General features: G+C 49.9%; 1 protein-coding gene across 1 annotated transcript; it reads right to left on the bottom strand.

The window, feature by feature from the left end:
• Positions 1-9,185: 9,185 nt before the first annotated feature.
• On the bottom strand, positions 9,186-13,985 carry GMFG (glia maturation factor gamma). Its single transcript, XM_068528285.1, has 7 exons — positions 13,907-13,985; positions 13,426-13,522; positions 13,279-13,328; positions 12,781-12,830; positions 10,059-10,141; positions 9,516-9,589; positions 9,186-9,342 (listed from the first exon to the last, which is right to left on the bottom strand). Exons 1-7 carry the CDS (start codon positions 13,907-13,909, stop codon positions 9,271-9,273), a joined length of 429 nt encoding a protein of 142 aa, XP_068384386.1. The 5' UTR covers positions 13,910-13,985; the 3' UTR covers positions 9,186-9,270.
• Positions 13,986-17,875: the final 3,890 nt, after the last annotated feature.

The following is a 17,875-nucleotide window of genomic DNA, read 5'->3' on the forward strand; positions in this document are numbered from 1 at the left end:
TCAAGTTGAAACTGTAATAATAACACTGAAAACAGCTAACATTCATCGAGAGGCAGTGCAGCCTTGCCGGACAGAATCTGGCCCCAACCTTTCCAGGTTCACACCCCAATTCCCTGCTGTGTAACTTGAATCAGGTGACTTCCTCTCTTTGTGCCTCAGTGTGTTCATCTGTAAAACAAGGATGATAGCACCTGCCTCGTAGGATTATTGTGAGGATGAGATGAGATAATACACTGTAACATGCTTAGAGTAGTTGCTGACAGAGTAAACACTATATAAATGTTAGCTGCTATTAGCGTTAAATTATCATTTTCTCTGGCTTTTTCTCAGCCACCAGCAGGTCTGACTATCAGGAGATTTTCCCACGTACATGCACATACACACACAAAATGGTAAACCATATCCATGCCCCTCTCCAAATGCAGGGTCATATCATGTCAGGAACCTCTTTTGCATCCTTTACTGATATGTGGAAACTTCCCTTTCCCGACCACTTGACTCATCCTGAAAGGGGATGGCTCCAGGTCTGAGACCGCCACCTACCACCCATGCCATGGTTCTTTCGAGCCCTTACCCAAACACGATGTTCCCGACCTTGTCACTACCCCCCAGCCTGGGGGGCACCTGGTCCCTGCCATACCCGCCACTGAATCCATACAAGGCAGTGCTCCAGGCCTCCAGCTGGCTCAGAACAAGCCCAGTCACTCCACATCCCTCTCCCCAGCCTGTGGGACCCCCACTCACCTCTCTTCAGGGAATCAGGGCCTGGGCCAGTACCTGCAAAGGAACAAAACCACACTGTTAACATTCTTCTGGCTCTTTTCCGGAGACCTGACTCAGAGACCATCTCAGCCAAGGAAGTCCCTGGTGTGATCACTCTCTCAGCTCTCCTGCTGCAGATTCTGCATAGTGTCAGGTGGACCCAGGAAGTCACCTCTGGAAACCAAGGAGTCTGGGCCTAAGACTGTTCACCCTCCAAAATCCAAGAGTCTAGGACTTTTGTCCTTTGTCCTCTGGGGGTTCAAGAGGCTAAGAACCCCACCCTCCCCTTCCCTCAGATTCAAGAGTCCAGGTCTCAGTTCCTTCCTTTCTCAAGACGCAGGACTCTGGCCCCCCAGCCCTCTTCTCCTTCAAACCCAGGATTCTAGGCTCCCAGCCTCCTCCTTCCAGAATCCACATCCCAGTCCCCCAGCTTCAAAGACCTGTACAGTACCAGGAGATGGGGGAGGACCAGAGATTCCCATCTTCACCATCACACCACTGTCACACCAACATGTGTGGACATGCCAAAACCCACATGGGCCCACAACCCACGACTCTCCATCTGGATTTCCATGGACACAGCAGCATGATCTGTGTGCCCCCTGCCCTCAATAGGCTCTTGGTCCAGGATGTGGGCACACTTGTATCCATGGATCCCAGCATACTACAGGTCATGCCACATGGGCCCCAATTCACTGGGCCCATAAGTGGGGTCAGCCTTGTGTCAAGGACACAGGCACATGTGTGCATATCATCCTGAATATATGTATTTGAACATATACAACCCCACCCTCAGAGACCAACGTGAACACAAAAATGGACTCACAGTATAGACACATACCCTCAAGGTTGACACACCGACACACAACCACACATACAATATTGCCTTTTCCCTTGTACACTCACACACAGATGCACACACACAACAGTGAAACCCACGTGTCCCCAGGTGCGTGCACCTATAACAGATCTACCCTTGCACACTCACCAACACACAGGGGCACACACATATAACAGATGCTCACTCGCACAAAGATACACAGGTCCATGCTCTTAAATGCCCAAACACACTCATGCAACTTCACATATCCCCATGATGCATGGTCACAAAGCTGATACATTACTACACCAACAGATGCACAAATGCACACACTTGCTAATACACACCTCACACACATACACAGAACCACACGTGCACAGACACTTACAAGGCTGATACATACTCAAACAAGCACACAGGTACAGAAAGATCCACCTTTGCACAGACACTCCCAGATGTTCACTCATAACAGACATGCTCACACAACTGCCCTGTGAGGGATTTACACACTTACAAATACACACAAAATACTGAACCACAGTGGCACAGTCAACAGATAAGCAGAGAATCCCACTCACACACAGTCATGGACACACATGCCTCCCAGCCCTGAGGCACCCCCGCCCCACCTACTTCCCAGGCCAAAGAAATCCTAACATCCCTCCCTCCCAGCACAACCCCTCCCCAGCCAGGTCAGAGTTCAGCAGGTCGAATCTCAGAGGGTTGGGGGCCTGAGTCGTAGAGCATTGGTCCAAGGCAATCCTCCCACCAGCAGCCCAAGGTACCTCAGCCTGGCTATCTGGATGCAGGCAACTCCGGCCCCATCTGCGGAGATCTGGCCGGTGGGGGATTGGGGTGGGATGGGTGGGAAAGGGCCGGGTCTGCGTCCCTCCCCTAGGGCCCATCTGTCCATCCCTCGGCCTCTCATCCCTCCATCTGTCCACCTACCGGCTGCCCATCCCCCCCACCCAGCCACCGGGAAGGGGAAGACATGGCCGTCTCCCCCAAGGACCGCCGAGGACCCCCCCCCCGGAGTTGACATGGACCGAGGGAGCGGCAAACTCCCCTCCCCCAAACCCACACAGAGGCCTGGCCCCACGAGGCGCTGAGCCCCAGCCCCCGCCGGGAACCTGACATAGACGCACAGACACACACCCTCGGAGACATACAACCCGCAGACACACACACACACACACACGCACAAATGGACACCCAAGAGGGCACACCCGGCTACACAGACCCTGGGATGGACATCCAACCCGGACACAAACACCCAATGCAGCTAGCCGCGCGAACACACTAGCTGCGGGGGGTGGGGTGGGGGACTCACACCTGGGCACACAACCCACGCACACACACCTGCACACAGCCCCTCCGATGGGCGCGCGACAGCCCCCCAGACACACAGCAGGAGGGGCGGCCACCCGGGGGACACACACGCACGGCAGGACACAGCACCTCGGCTCGACACCCGGCACACACCCGGATGGCCACACAAGCAGGGCGCCGCACACGCCGGCGCCGGGCACACAGAGGGCCGCGCGAGCGCACGCCGGGCCCGCCGCAGCGCCGCGGACACACACTAACACGCTCGCACGCTCACACCGGCGCTCACACCGGCGCCCCCGCCCGCCGCCTCCCCGGCCGCTGCGGGCCGCGCTCACCCAGTCAAGGGGGGGCCCCGGGCCCGGCCCCGCCGCCGCCACTGCCTCGCTCCGCGCCATGGTGGGGGGAGGGCCGGGGGAGGGGGCGCGGTGCCGCGGGGCCGCCTCCCTCCCGCCTCCCACCCTCCCTCCCGAGCCGCCGCCGAGCTCCGCCCTCCGCACCGCCCGCCGCCGGAGCCCCGCCGCCAACACCGCCGCAAGCGGGGAGGGGACGCCGACCGGAGGGGCCGGGCAGGGCGGCCACACGCCCCCGACCCTCGCCCCTGGGCCCGCCGCAGACCCCTCTCCCCTGCGGAGTTGCCGGCCCGCCCCCAGCCCCACCTCCAGCCCTGCCGGCTTCCCCGGAGACCACCAGACCACGCCCCGACTGGCATGGGGAACCCTTGAAGCCCCAGTGGAGACGTCGGATCGTGTCCCAATACCCAGGGGGACTCCAGATCATACCTTACCTCCTTTGAGAACCCAGACCATGTTCCTCAGCCACCCAGGACCACAAATCATGTCCTACTCTCCTTGGGGACCTCAGACTCTGCCCCAAACCCATCAGGGACCTTAGTCTGTACCCCCAAATCTAAGGGGACCCCAGACCACATCCCAGCATCCAAGGCGATCCACAGCACCCCCATCAGGGACCTTAAGTCACACCCCAACATTCAGGTGGACCCCAGACCACACCCCATCACTCAGGGCCCCCAGATCACACCCCAACATCCAGAGAAGATTCAGACCATATGTCAACATCCAGGGAGACCCCAGATCGTGCCTTACTCCCTTTGGGGACCCAAACCATGTTCTACAGCCACTCAGGACCACAAACCATATCCCACTCCTTCCTGGGGACCCCCTATGTCCTTCTAACCTCTCGACCTGAAACCATTCCCTGCCCCCAATAGGCACTCCAGACCACATCTAACATCTAGGAGGCCCAAATATGTCTCTTACCCCCATGGGAGACCCTAAACGTTCCTGATTACCCCCATTAGATCCCAGACCGTCCTCCCCTCCAAGGCACCCCTTGGTTTACAAAATGCCCAATTTGCCCCAGATTCTTGATCATCCTCCCCACCAGTGCTGCCCTCCTGAGGACCCAGCCTCCTCCCCATTCCTATTCTCCCTCTTGAACCCTGAAGACCCTTCCCCCTCCCTGTGACTTCTGTGGAGTCCAGAATGCCGTGTTCCTTCCTTGTTCAGACCCCTTTGCCCAACTCCTATCGAATAGCTGACCCCCAGCCCCTCTCCCACTGAGTATCTCAGGCCACTTTCCACCTCTTTTTGAGATATTCACTGGCCCCTAAACCCAGCAAGTCCTCCCCTCAAAATCTGTCTTATTGCAATTCCCCAGCTTCCTGGTGGCCCAAATCCTTCCCATTTTGAATCCCATTTGGATTCCAAGGTCTTCCCCTAAACCCCTTCCCTAAATTCTTCCTAGCCACATCATCACATGGAGCTTGCCCTGCCCCCCAGATCAAGGGCATCTCTGCAGAGCTTCCCTCTAGTGAACCTCCCTCTAGTGAAGCTCTAGTGAACCACTCACAACCATTAGATCCCCCTGGGGACACTCACAATCCCACCTCCCACCCCCTAGTCTTTAGATTTCACCATCACCACCACCATTACCACCACCACCCAGGCACCATCCCCACCTCTCACCCTGGTATTTGGTGCTCCCTGCCAGGATGTGGAGGATCAGGGCTGGGAGGACAGATGTGGGAGAATAATAACAGCAACAGCAAAAGTGGACACGTGTCCAATACTACTGTGTACCAGGAATGGATCTAAGGGCTTCACATATATGACTCCATTCACTCTTCACAGCAGCCAGATGAGGAAGTCGCATTATTATCCCCATTTTACAGATGAAGAAAATTGAGCCACAGAGAGGTTTAGTCACTTGCCTAAGGTCACACAGATGGTAAATGTCAGAACAAGGTGGAGGCGAAGGGGAAAGAGGGTGAGGGCAGCCCTGGGGTGGACGGGAGTGGAGGGGGCCGGGGCAGTGAGAAGTTAATAATAAGAGACACAAAGGTATACAGAGATGGAGAAACAAAGAGCCTGAGCCCAGGCAGTGACAGCCTCACTCACAGAGCATATCTGGCCCTGTGAGCTCTGGCCCCTGCCCACCTCTTGACCTCATCCCTGACCACGCTTGTCTTTTAGCCTCAATAATGAATTTTCTCTTCTTCCAACATACCACCTCATTCCAGCCCCTTGGCCTTTGCACTCTTTTCCCCTTCCATGGCTGATCCCATCTTTTCATTCAGTTCTTAATTCAAATGTAATCTCTTCAGAGATCTCTTTCCCATGACCAATTTACATCCTCACCACCACCAATTCTCCTGATGTCTGCAGATTACTTTGAAATACTTTAAAAATAAAAATGGATTAATGGATGAATAGATGGATGGCTATGTGGTAAAGCAAGTACAGTCAAAATGTTAATGGTAGGGAATTCCCTGCCAGTCCAGTGGTTAAGATTCCAAGCTTCCAATGCAGGGGGCACGGGTTCAATCCCCGGTCAGGGAACTAAGATCCCACATGGCACATGGCGCAGCCAAAAAAAAAAAAAAAAGTTAATGGTAGAATCTAGGTGGTGGATATATGGGTGTTCACTGTAAAATTATTTCAACTTTTCTGTATGTTTGAAATTCTTCATGATAAATGTTGGTGGAGAGAAAACCGGAGGACTCTTCTAGAGACTAAAGAGGCAGCAAAAAAAAAAAACTCAAATGGGTCCCACCATTTCTATCATCCCATCACCTCATTGTATTTCCTTCATAGCCCTATCACTCTTGCTAATACTCTTGTTTGCTTGTTTGTTTACCTATTTATTGTTTACTTATTTGTTTATTGCTTATTGTCTAGTCATTGAAATGTAAGCCACCTGAGGGAGGTGGCATGGGCACCAATTTTCTCCAGTGTCCAGACTAGTAATTGGCACCCAGTAGGTGCTCGCTAAACATGTGTCCTTGAACTCCTCTTAGGAGAGGGTCTGGAAGCTAGATCTGCTGCAGACTCACTGGAGAGCCCACACTCAGGAATAAACAGGATCTCCCAGCCTGGGGTCCCTGCAAGGGGAGGGATATACCCCAGAGGCAGGGGAATGCCCCATGAGGTCAGGGAATGTGAGTTGGCCTGAAAAACAGGGCAACAGGCAGAAGCTGATAGTGTGATTATTTCCCTGGGGCCCTAATTCCTGACCTAGACCAGCTAATAGAGATCCAATCTAATTCTTCAACAACTTAGGCCCCGCCCCCAAGCAGAGGCTCCACCCTCTGTCTCTAAGGCCCCACCCCACAGCAAAATCCCTGCCCTATCTGACCTAAATAAATAACACCCCTCGGGACATCCCTGGTGGTCCAGTGGTTAAGAATCCCCCTTCTAATGCCCGGGACACGGGTTCCATCCCTGGTCGGGGAACTAAGATCTCACATGCTGCGGGGCAACTAAGCCCACATACCACAACTAGAGAGCCCATGTGCCACAACTACAGAGCCCACGCGGCCAGAGCCCACGGGCCACAACTAGAGAGAAGCCTGCGCACCCGCAAGGAAAGATCCCGCATGCCGCAACTAAGACCCGAGGCAGCCAAAAATAAATAAATAAATATTTTAAATAACACCCCTCAAGCCTAGGTCCCACCCTCACAGCTCAAGCCCCACCCCTTTACCTTAGACACCACCCTAAAATTTATAACATTCATACTTCTTCAGTCTGGGCCCTGCCCCCACCTAAGCCCCACCCCTCCACCTTAGGCTCCACTCCAAAAGCGTCAAGCTTTCAGCCTAGGCACTGGCCCTTCAGGCCTAGTTTGGGTACCCCATTCTCAGCTCCGACCTAACGTCCAGTCTTCACCTGTTCAACATAAGCCCTGCTCACATTCAAGGTTAGCAGGGAGAAGTGCCCCAGGAAAAGCCTAGGGAGCCTGGATCTGTGGGAACCTAGAGGGGAGGTTGGTGGAAAGCGAGGAGGTGGCTCCCACTTTGTACCGCCCCTCAAAGGCCTGGCCCCAAACCAAGAGCAACGCCCCATTGAGCCCACTTTGCATTGTACAGCGGTATTCTGTTCTGACCTCTTTGATTGGTCCCTCCACAAGCCCTCTACTCAAACCTACTCTGCATTGGACTGCCCCTCAGAGTCACCCTCTCTGATTGGTCCCTGCTTTCCAAACTCCTTGCTCCTGATTGGGCAAGTCCTTGCACATGCCTCTTTCTGATTGGATCGTTTGCAATCATGAAGCTGGAGGCAGACAGTTCAACTGGGGTGTGGGGGGTAGTGGGAGGAGAAAGAGGAGGTAGAGGAGGAGGAGCGGGTTCCCTGAATCCCCTGCCTAAGAGAGGGAGTGGCCGTGGACCACAGGATAGCTTTGGGTTAAAGTTCTAACTGTACAGACCACTAGTTGTGTGGCTTTGAGCAACTATTTTTGACTTCTGTGCCTCAGTTTCTTCATTTGTAAATTGGGGATAATACTGGTACCGTCTTCACGGGTTACTGTAGGAATTAAATTAGTTAATTCCTGTAAAGTGCCTATAGAAGTACCTGGCACATAGGAAGCCCTCAATCAAAGAGCTGGCTATTATTATCCATTTGATCATGTAAGTTCATGACCTTGGACAAGTCCTTTTGCCTCTCTGATCCCTGCAGACCAGGAGTTGCTGACCTCTTCATTGAATGACCCCTCCTATTTCCTCATCTCTAGCCTTCAGGAACTGAGGCTGTGCAGAGGGAGGTGTAGAGACATCCCTAGCAAGAGAAATGGGATAGGGGCACCAGCATGGGTGAAAGAGAGGAGAGGCGCTCAGCCCAACCCTCTCCCCCCAGAAAACTGAGGGCAGTGGGGATCTCTCTATAGCCCAGTGTAGAGCGATTCTATCCTGAATCCCTCATGCAAAGGGCTTGTCCTGACTGGGGACAAGGGGCAAGGGATGGGATAGAGTGGGGTGATGAGGACATGGCATGTTAAGGCTGGGAAGGAAGGGGAAGGGTTGGAGCTGGGCTTGTGGACCCTCCCCCAGGAATGACAGGGCCGGGGGAGGGGCAGCCAGGGCCCAAGGTCACTCTGTCATTGTTACCATGGCAACAGCCACCTCTCAACTGGGAACCTGGAAAAGGGTGGGAGGAGGGAGTTCCCAGGTCCCTGAATCTAGGGACAGAGAGAGGAACAATCAGAGACCCGGAGGAGAGGCAGAGAGAGACAGTGATTCAACTCTGAAGACCTGCCCATCTCAGAATCCTCAGAGCCTGGTACACTGTGGGTGATCAATGAATGTCCCTCAGAAACAGAAAGCCTTAGAGAGTCAAATACCCAGAGATGACAGAGAAAGAAAGAAGAATCTCCAGACAGGGGCAGGCAGTGTCCCTTTCCTGCCTGCTCAACCTCATACTCCTCAGGGGTCCACTGAGAGTCCTGGATCCTCTTAATCTTTCCCAGACCTGGGCCCTCAGGCCTACCCAACTGCACAAACCACCCACCCCCAGCAACTCCCCAGCCCCTGAAGCTGTTATATTTCACTTTTATAGTAACTTCAACAACTTTTCAAGATTTCTTTAAAATCTTCCGGCCTGGGGGCTCACTGAGAAAATTAGCATAGGTACAAGCTAATGCCTGCTAGGGTGGGAAGGTGAGAGGTGGGGAGACAGGCACTCTGCCTTCTTTACTCTCAGGGACGCAGGTGTCCTTGTCCCCCTTGGGAGTGGCCCCTCCACAGATTCAGATATCCTCCCAATCCCTCTAGGAGACCAGGCCTCCCTCATTTCTCCCTAGGAAATCCTGCAGGCCCCTCCCTTTCTTTCAGAGGAACAGGTACTGTATCCTCCTTTACTCCCAGGCCTCAGCAGGCGTCCACTGGATCTGCCTGACCTCTACTGGCCTAAGGCTGGTACTGCAGGACTGCCACCTACGGCCCACAGTGAGGAACAGAAACTGAGCCAGAACTGAAGGTCTCTTGAGTTCTTGCATTTTAATTTCTTTAAGGTCTCAGATGTTCAGGTCCTAGGGGGCCTGAGTTCAGGTCCCCCGCCCAGAGGTCAGCGAAAGAAAGACAACTTCTCTTGGAGCCAGGCCTCTGTGAGGTCATCAGTGGTGCGGATTTCAAACACCTGGGCAGAGAGAGGGCTCAGTATTATAATCCACTCAGGAACCGAAAACAGTGAGGGCCCTGACCCCCTCCTCCTTCAGACCCAGGAACCCAGATCCCCAGCCCCCTCCTGCCTCAGACCAGGAGTCCAGACTCTCCCTCTCACACTCGGGAGCCTCAGCCCCAGGCCCAGACCTTTGTGAGCTCTGCCGTCTGCACCAGCCTGTTTTTGCTCCCTGCGTACATCATCTGTTGTTCAGGCTTGCAGCCTGTGTGGAAAAGAGAAGAAGGAAGCATAACTGGGGAATGCCAGAGTGTTCTCTAAGGCCCTAGTAATGTCCTGCAGACCCTGGAGTTTTCTAAGAGTCCCAGGAACTGTTCTAAGGAGGTCCCTGGAGGCTATAGTCAGAGTCTCCAGGTTTGTTTGGGGGCTTGAAGTTATTCTAGGGTCCCTGGAGATGGTTTGGGGCCAGACAGGGGTTTCTAGGTAAAAGGAAGAAGTGAGTTTGCTTATACGCCTCAGGACTAAGGAGGATGGGGGCTCTGTGCCTCCACCTCCACCCAATGCCCTCTCAGGACTCACACCACACTCTCACACAGGCACCTACACACATGCACACAGTCACACAATCACCAGTCACAGGCATGCACACACACTTGCACTCAAACACACACGCTTACACACCCTCACACAGACTCTAAGACCCCCTTCTCAGGATGAGTAGAGCTGTGTCTCACCCACGGGGCTGGAGAAGATGAAACACAAGGGGTAGGACACTCGGCCATCGGCGTGCATGTACTTGTAGCTGTAGACCACGAACCTACAGCAGCAAAAGGGAATTCAAACTCAGGACTTGGCCTGGAGCCCAGGCCCAGTGCCCATTACCTGAGACCACAACCTTGAAATCTTGACTGAGTCTGAGAACCTAGGGTTAACAACTGAGACCCAGGGTACTGGCCTCAAACACAATAAATGATTTTAAAAATAATAATAAAAATGGATAACTAATAAGAACCTGCTGTATTAAAAATAATTAATTAATTAATTAATTAAATTTTTTTGAAAAGATAACATAGAACTATACATACAGTGTATAAATGTCAATTTCCCAGTTTTGATACTGCACTATAGTTAGGTAAGATGTAACCATTGGGGGAAACTGGATAAGGGGTACTATATTTGCAACTCTCTGTGAATCTATAATAATTTCAAAATGAAAAGTCTTTTTAATAATTAAAATAATAATAATAATAGTAAATGCTAAATAGAACTACCATGTGATCCAGCATTTCCACTGCTGGGTAGTTATCAAAGAAAATGAAAACAATCATTCAAAAAGATATATGCACCCCATGTTTATTGCAGCATTATTTATAATAGCCAAGATATGGAAAAAACCTAAGTGTCCATTGATGGATGAATGGATAAAGAAGATGCAGTACACACACACACACACACGCGCGCACACACACACACACACACACACACAATGGAATACTATTCAGCCATAAAAAAGAACGAAATCTTGCTATTTGCAACATGGATGGATGTTGAGGGCATTATGCTAAGTGAAATAAGTCAGAGAAGGATAAATGTCTTATGATCTCACTTATATGTGGAATTTAAAAAATAAAAACAAAGAAACAAACCGCCAAGTTCATAAACAGAGAGAACAGATTAGTGGTTGCCGAAGGTGGGGGTGGGCAAAATGGGTGAAGGGAGTCAAAATGTACAGATTTCCAGTTATTTTATTTCCCATTATTTATTTTAAATAAGTCCTAGGGATGTGACGTACAGCATGGTAAGTGTAGTTAACAATGCTGTATTGTATGTTTGAAAGTTGCTAAAAGAGTAAAGATTAAAAGTCCTCATCGTAAGAAAAAAAAATTTTTTTAACTATGTATGGTGACAGATGTTAACTAGATTATAGTGGTGAACAGTTTGTAATACAGTATATACAAATATCAAATCATTATGTTGTACACCTGAAGCTAATATAATATGTCAAATATATCTCAATAAAAATTTTTTTTAAGAAAAAATGGCTTAGGGACTTCCCTGGCGGTCCAGTGGTTAAGACTCTGCCCCTCCACTGCAGGGGGCGCGGGTTCCATCCCTGGTCAGGGAACTAAGATCTCACATGCCAAGTGGCGTGGCCAAAATAAATAAATAATAAATAAGTAAGTGCTTATTTGATTCACAACAACCCTATGATGTGGGTACTATTATTATCCCCATACTACAGATGGGAAAATTGAGGCCCAGAGAGGCGAAGTCACTTGCCCAAGGTTCTATGGATAGATTTGAACGCAGGAAGTTGGCTGGTAGAGTATAAGTGCTCAACCACTGTGTTTTACTATCCAGAGAACTAGAATCAGGGGCTGAGACTAGAGCCAGCTACATAATTTCCCAAGCCCAGTGCAAAATGAAAATGCAGGGCCCCTTGTCATAAACACAGGAGAAAGGCTTTTTTCCTTTCTTCTTCAGTCTCTCTCCAGATTGATCTTTTAAAATTTCCTATTTAAAATCACGCTGTCTTGGGCGTGGGGACACTCACAGAGGGAGTGAAAATGCTCAAAGGCACACCCTGGAACTTGTCACGCAGGGGGTGAGTGCCGACCCTGACCCTGACACTCCCTGAATCTGTAATCAGGTCCCCTGTCTGGGACAGAGGGCAGCAGCCATTGCTGGGCAATGCGGGGAGTGGGTAGCTGAGAACCCATCCAGGCTGGAGATATGAGCTGAGGGAGGCTCCAATCCCCCAGCACATGCTCCATTGTTCCATCACACTTCACACAAAACACAGATTCAAAGATAAAACTATAAAGAATTTCAAGACAGCAGGCAGTCGTAGAGCATCAAGCCCTGCATTCAAGGCTCCCTTCTGGGTACGGGGCCCTGTGTGACTGCACTTGTCAGACGCCCAGGATGCTGGTCCTGGCTGAGATCTAGAGCCTGGGATTGAGGCTCAAAGTTGTAGGGCACCCAAAATTCACCCCAGTCGAGATGAAAAATCTAAAGAGACCAGTTTTCACAGAAGTGTCAAAAAGCTCCTCCACACACAAAAGCACCAGGCTCCTCTGGCTTCACATAGGATTCTCCCCAATCATTAAAGGTCAAATAAATCCTTTGCTACTCAAAGTATTCCCTTATTTATTGAAAAATAAGGAAATTTTAACTTTTTTTTTTTAAATGAAGTAAGTGTAATGTTGAGACCAAAACCTGACACGATTTGTACAAAAAAAGCAAACTCTAACATTACATATGACTATTAGTGTAAAATTCTGCAATAAAATTTTGTTAAACAAACCAAAAGTCCTAGGACAGGAACACTTGACTTCAAAGGCATAGATCCCAAGCCCATGAATAGGACTGGAACCCAAGCAGTCCCTCAGTCTGTATCCCTATCATCACCCCTCTCCCCATGGCCTGACCTTCCCCTTCCTTCCCCCAGGATACCTGGGCTGTCTCTCTGGCAACTCCATTTTTAGTTCCTCTGGAGAAATATTCTGGGGATGAGGGGAGAGAAAAAAAAAGACTGCCGTTAAATGAACACTTACTGTGTGCCAAGGCACTAGTCCAAGAAATACACATGGATTAACTCATTGACCTCTCCCGAATCCCAGAGGGGTGGGTCTTATTGTTATCCCCATTTTACAGGTGAGCAAACTGAAGCCCAGAGGTGTTAAGACACTTTTCTTCTAAACCCACTACAAGGATTAAGTCATTGAAACCACAGACAACCCTAAGAGGTAGGGACTGCTATCGCCATTTCACAGATGAGGAAAGAGAGACCCATACAGGTGAAGTCTCTCACCTAGGGTCACAGCTAAGCTGGGACTTGACCTCCGGGTCTTTCTGGCCCCCAATGCCAGGCTCTTGGCATCAGTCACAGTCGCTTGGGTCTCCCAGTCCCACCCTGCCCTTCTTGGAGGTCCCATCCCCCCATCCCCTCACCTGAAATTCTTCCTCCAGCACCACCATCTGCCGGTCTTTGTCCACCTTCACTGAGGAGGGAGGGCACATGGGGGTTAGACGCCCCTCCCATCTGCCCCCACGCTTGTCCCCATACCCCATCCTTCCAGGAGGGAAGATGACACTCACTTATTATGGCCGCATTGTCCGTCTCTTTCCGGAAGCGAAATTTCCTCAGCTTTTCCTTTAGCTCTGGGTCCACCTCGCACACCACCAGGGAGTCAGACTGTCAGAGGAGCCCAGCAAGAGCTGAGTCGCCTGGCCTCAGCCCTGCCCCCTTCCCCAAACCTCAGTTTCTCCATCTACTAATGAAGAGGAAGACCCAATAGCCCATAGATTGCCTTTGTGAACATCAGGAAAAGGCTCCTTTCCCTCAGGCCAGATGCTGCCCCTTGCAGAGCAGAGGCTGGACTCGAGCCCTCTCAGCAGGTGCCCTTGGGCAGCGCCCAGGGTGGACCAGGGATCTGCTTGCCTGGGGCTAAACCCGGAACCACAGTCTCTCTTCCCCCAGCCTTGACCTCCCTTCCACAGCCTGACCTTCACCCTGGCATCCTCCTAGCCCCAGCCCCACTCCAGCCCCTAGCCCTTTCCATACGACCCTGGCCCCGACCATGACTTCTCTGTCCACAGGCCTCTTCTCTTCTGGGTTCCGCTGTCCTCTAGGGGTGGGGACCAGGGCTACAGGGGGCAGGGTGTGGGGTAGGGGAAAGGTTTCATCTAACACCACATCCTGTTTATGCCCATTCTGGGACAACTGTCACAGACGACTCCACCCCCTCCTTCCTTCCCCTCATCTGCTGGGACCTCCCAGGCTTTGCAGTCACCCAGACCGGGTTCGAATGCTGCCTTAGTGTGTGGCCCTAGCTAAGTAACTTCACGCCTCTGATTCAGGATTGTTATGAGGATAAAATAGTTTCACATATCTCCCAGCATGGTGGACACACTCAATACACAGTAGGTAATGATGAGCTTTTTTTTTTTAATTTTTATTGGAGTATAGTTGATTTACAATGTTGTGTTAGTTTCAGGTGTATAGCAAAGTGAATCAGTTATACATATACATATATCCACTCTTTTTTAGATTCTTTTCCCGTATAGGTCATTACAGAGAATTGAATAGAGTTCCCTGTGCTATACAATAGATCCTTATTAGTTATCTACTTTATGTATAGTAGTGTATATATGTCAATCCCAATTTCCCAGTTTATCCCTTCCCCTCCTTTTCCCCACTGGTAACCATAAGTTTGTTTTCTACATCTGTGACTATTTCTGTTTTGTAAATAAGGTCATTTGTACCATTTTTTTAAGATTCCACTTATAAGAGATATATATTTGTCTCTCTCTGTCTGACTTACTTCACTCAGTATGACAATCTCTAGGTCCATCCATGTTGCTGCAAATGACATTATTTTGTTCTTTTTTATGGCTGAGTAATATTCCATTGTATGTATGTACCACATCTTCTTTACCCACTCGTCTGTCAATGGACATTAGGTTGCTTCAATGGCTTGGCTATTGTAAATAGTGCTGCACTGGGGTGCATGTATCTCATTTTTTTTAAATAAATTTATTTATTTTAGGCTGTGTTGGGTCTTCATTGCTGTGCACGGGCTTTCCCTAGTTGCAGCCAGTGGGGGTTACTCTTCATTGCAGTGCAAGGGCTTCTCACTGCGGTGGCTTCTCTTGTTGCACAGCACAGGCTCTAGGCACGTGGGCTTCAGTAGTTGTGGCACGTGGGCTCATCAGTAGTTGTGGCTCACGGGCTCTAGAGAGCAGGCTCAGTAGTTGTGGCTCAGTAGTCAGGCTCTGCGGCATGTGGGATCTTCCCAGACCAGGGCTCGAACCTGTGTCCCTTGCATTGGCAAGCAGATTCTTAACCACTGCACCACCAGGGAAGTCCCTGGGGTGCATGTATCTTTTTGAATTATGTTTTTCTTCGGATATATGCGCAGGCATTGCTGGATCATATGGTAGTTCTATATTTAGTTTTTTAAGGAACCTCCATGCTGTTCTCCATAATGGTTGTACCAATTTACATTCCCACCAACAGTGTAGGAGGGTTCCCTTTTCTCCACACCCTCTCTAGTATTTATTATCTGTAGATTTTTTGATAATTGAATGATGAGCTCTTTAGCCCCTCCTCCAGGAAGACTTCCTGGATTCCCACCCCCCCCCCTCCAATCTGGAATATTTTAATTCCAGAGCTGAAAGGGGGAAATTAGAGATGTTTGCTGGTCAAACTGCCACTTATTAGGTTGATGGGGAAATGGAGAATAGAGAGGAGACTCCACAGCACCCAAGTAATGGTGAATTTTTTCCTGCAATTATTCAACCTCACGGGCCTTATAGTGGCACTACAACAATGGTGTTCCATCCTATCAGACCAATAACTCCTTTTTTATTAAGAGCATTTTGTATTGCCCCCCCCAGTTCCCATCCTGAAATGAAATTCCTAGATAATGCAACATACTTATACACATAAGTTCTCCCCCAAATCAATATAATGTCTTAATTGTCATATAAAGGAGAAATAAAAGGGAAGTAATTGATCAGAAACCTGTGCATTTCCATGAGAAAATATAAGCAAACAATAGAGAATTTTTACAGGATCCAGCTCCACGATGTCTGGCTCACTGTACTGACTTCCCTCCATAGCAGTGGGCAGATCCCACCCTCTCTCACCTCCTCAAGGGCATTGCTGCAGTTGCTCTCCTTCTCCCTGCATCATCAATGTCTTCATCTCTACTGGACCTTTCCCCTCAGCCTACACGCTGTGTTATGTCTTCCATCTTAAAAACTGAAAACCCTGTCTCCTGTCCAGCCACTGCCCATTCATTTCCTTCCCTTTTCAGCAAGACTTTTTTTTTTTTTTAACAAATATGTTAGCCGTTTTTTTTTGTTTGTTTGTTTTTTTAATTTTTATTTATTTATTTATATTTATTTTTGGCTGTGGTGGGTCTTCGTTTCTGTGCGAGGGCTTTCTCTAGTTGTGGCGAGCGGGGGCCACTCTTCATCGCGGTGCGCGGGCCTCTCACTGTCGCAGCCTCTCTTGTTGCGGAGCGCAGGCTCCAGACGCGCAGGCTCAGTAGTTGTGGCTCACGGGCCCAGTTGCTCCGCGGCATGTGGGATCTTCCCAGACCAGGGCTTGAACCCGTGTCCCCTGCACTGGCAGGCAGACTCTCAACCACTGCGCCACCAGGGAGGCCCTCAGCAAGACTTCTTGAAAGAACTGTCCACACTCACTGCCTCCAATTTCTCCTTCCAATTCACTCTTCAACTCTCTCCCAGCAGACTCACTCCTGTCTCTCTCCAATGACATACCCTTGTCAGGGCCACCAAGGACATCTGTGGTGCTGGACCTAATGGTCAATTCTCAGTCTTCATCTGCTGTGCCCTGTCAGCCGCATCTGACACCATCCATCACACCCCGTGCCCCAAACACTTTCTTCACTTGGTTTCCAGGACACCACCCTGGCCTGGTTTTCCTCTGGCTCTTCTGGCTGTGCCTGCTCAGACCTTCTTTTTTTTTCTTAATTTCATTGAAGTATAGTTGATTTACAATGTTGTGTTAATTTCTGCTGTACAGCAAAGTGATTCCGTTATACACATACATACTTTTTTTACATATTCTTTTCCATTTTGGTTTATCACAGGATATTATAGTTCCCTGCGCTATACAGTAGGAACTTGTTGTTTGTCCATTCTATGTATAATAGTTTGCATCTGCTAACCCCAAACTCCCAATCCATCCCTCTCCCACGCCCCTCCAACCACAAGTCTGTTCTCTATGTCTGCGAGTCTGTTTCTGTTTCGTAGATAAGTTCATTTGTGTCACATTTTCGATTCCTCATATAAGTGATAACATATGGTATTTGTCTTTCTATTTCTGACTTAGTGTGATAATCTCTAGGTCCATCCATTCATTTGTCGATGGACATTTAGGTTGTTTCCATGCCTTGGCTATTGTAAATAGTGCTGCAAGGAACATCGCAGTGCATGTATCTTCTCAAATTATAGTTTTCTCTGGATATATGCTTAGGAGTGCGATTGCAGGATCATATGTCAGCTTCCTTTTAACAGTCAGGTGTCCCAGGGGTCAGTCCTCGGTCCCCTTCTCTTTTCCATCCATCTTCCTGTCTTCCTGATAGCATCAGTTTCTTGGTTTTCAAAGGGGATACCTTAATTATTTCTCCAGCTGGGCCTCTCCCTGAACTCTAGGCTCTTATATCCAACTGTCAGTGTGACATATCCATCTGGATGTCTTAGAGTCACCCTTGACCCGTCTCTTTCCTCTGACGATGTACCTCAGAAGTTGTCAGCTCTGAACTTCAAAATATAACCAGAACTGGTCTACTTCTCCCCCTCCACAGCCCATATTCTTCTGCCTGAAATCTCACAGCAGCCTCCTGTTTCTCTGCTCCTGCCCCTCTCTCAACACTCTATTCTTCATAGGACTGTCAGAGACATCCTAAAAAAACCCAAGCCAGGAATTCCCTGGCTGTCCAGTGGTTAGGACTCTGTGCTTCCACTGCGGGGGGCACAGGTTCGATTCCTGGTCAGGGGAACTAAGATCCCGCAT

Source organism: Eschrichtius robustus, chromosome 19 (assembly GCF_028021215.1).
Source record: "Eschrichtius robustus isolate mEscRob2 chromosome 19, mEscRob2.pri, whole genome shotgun sequence".
Classification (NCBI taxonomy): domain Eukaryota; kingdom Metazoa; phylum Chordata; class Mammalia; order Artiodactyla; family Eschrichtiidae; genus Eschrichtius; species Eschrichtius robustus.

What these genes read in the sequence shown, in the direction of transcription:
- GMFG (XM_068528285.1), bottom strand. An exon ending in TGCTGGAGGAAGAATTTCAG is followed by an intron (nt 12,831 to 13,278) that starts GTGAGGGGATGG and finishes CCTCATCCCCAG; the next exon opens with AATATTTCTCCAGAGGAACT. An exon ending in CATCTTCTCCAGCCCCGTGG is followed by an intron (nt 9,590 to 10,058) that starts GTGAGACACAGC and finishes TTTTCCACACAG; the next exon opens with GCTGCAAGCCTGAACAACAG.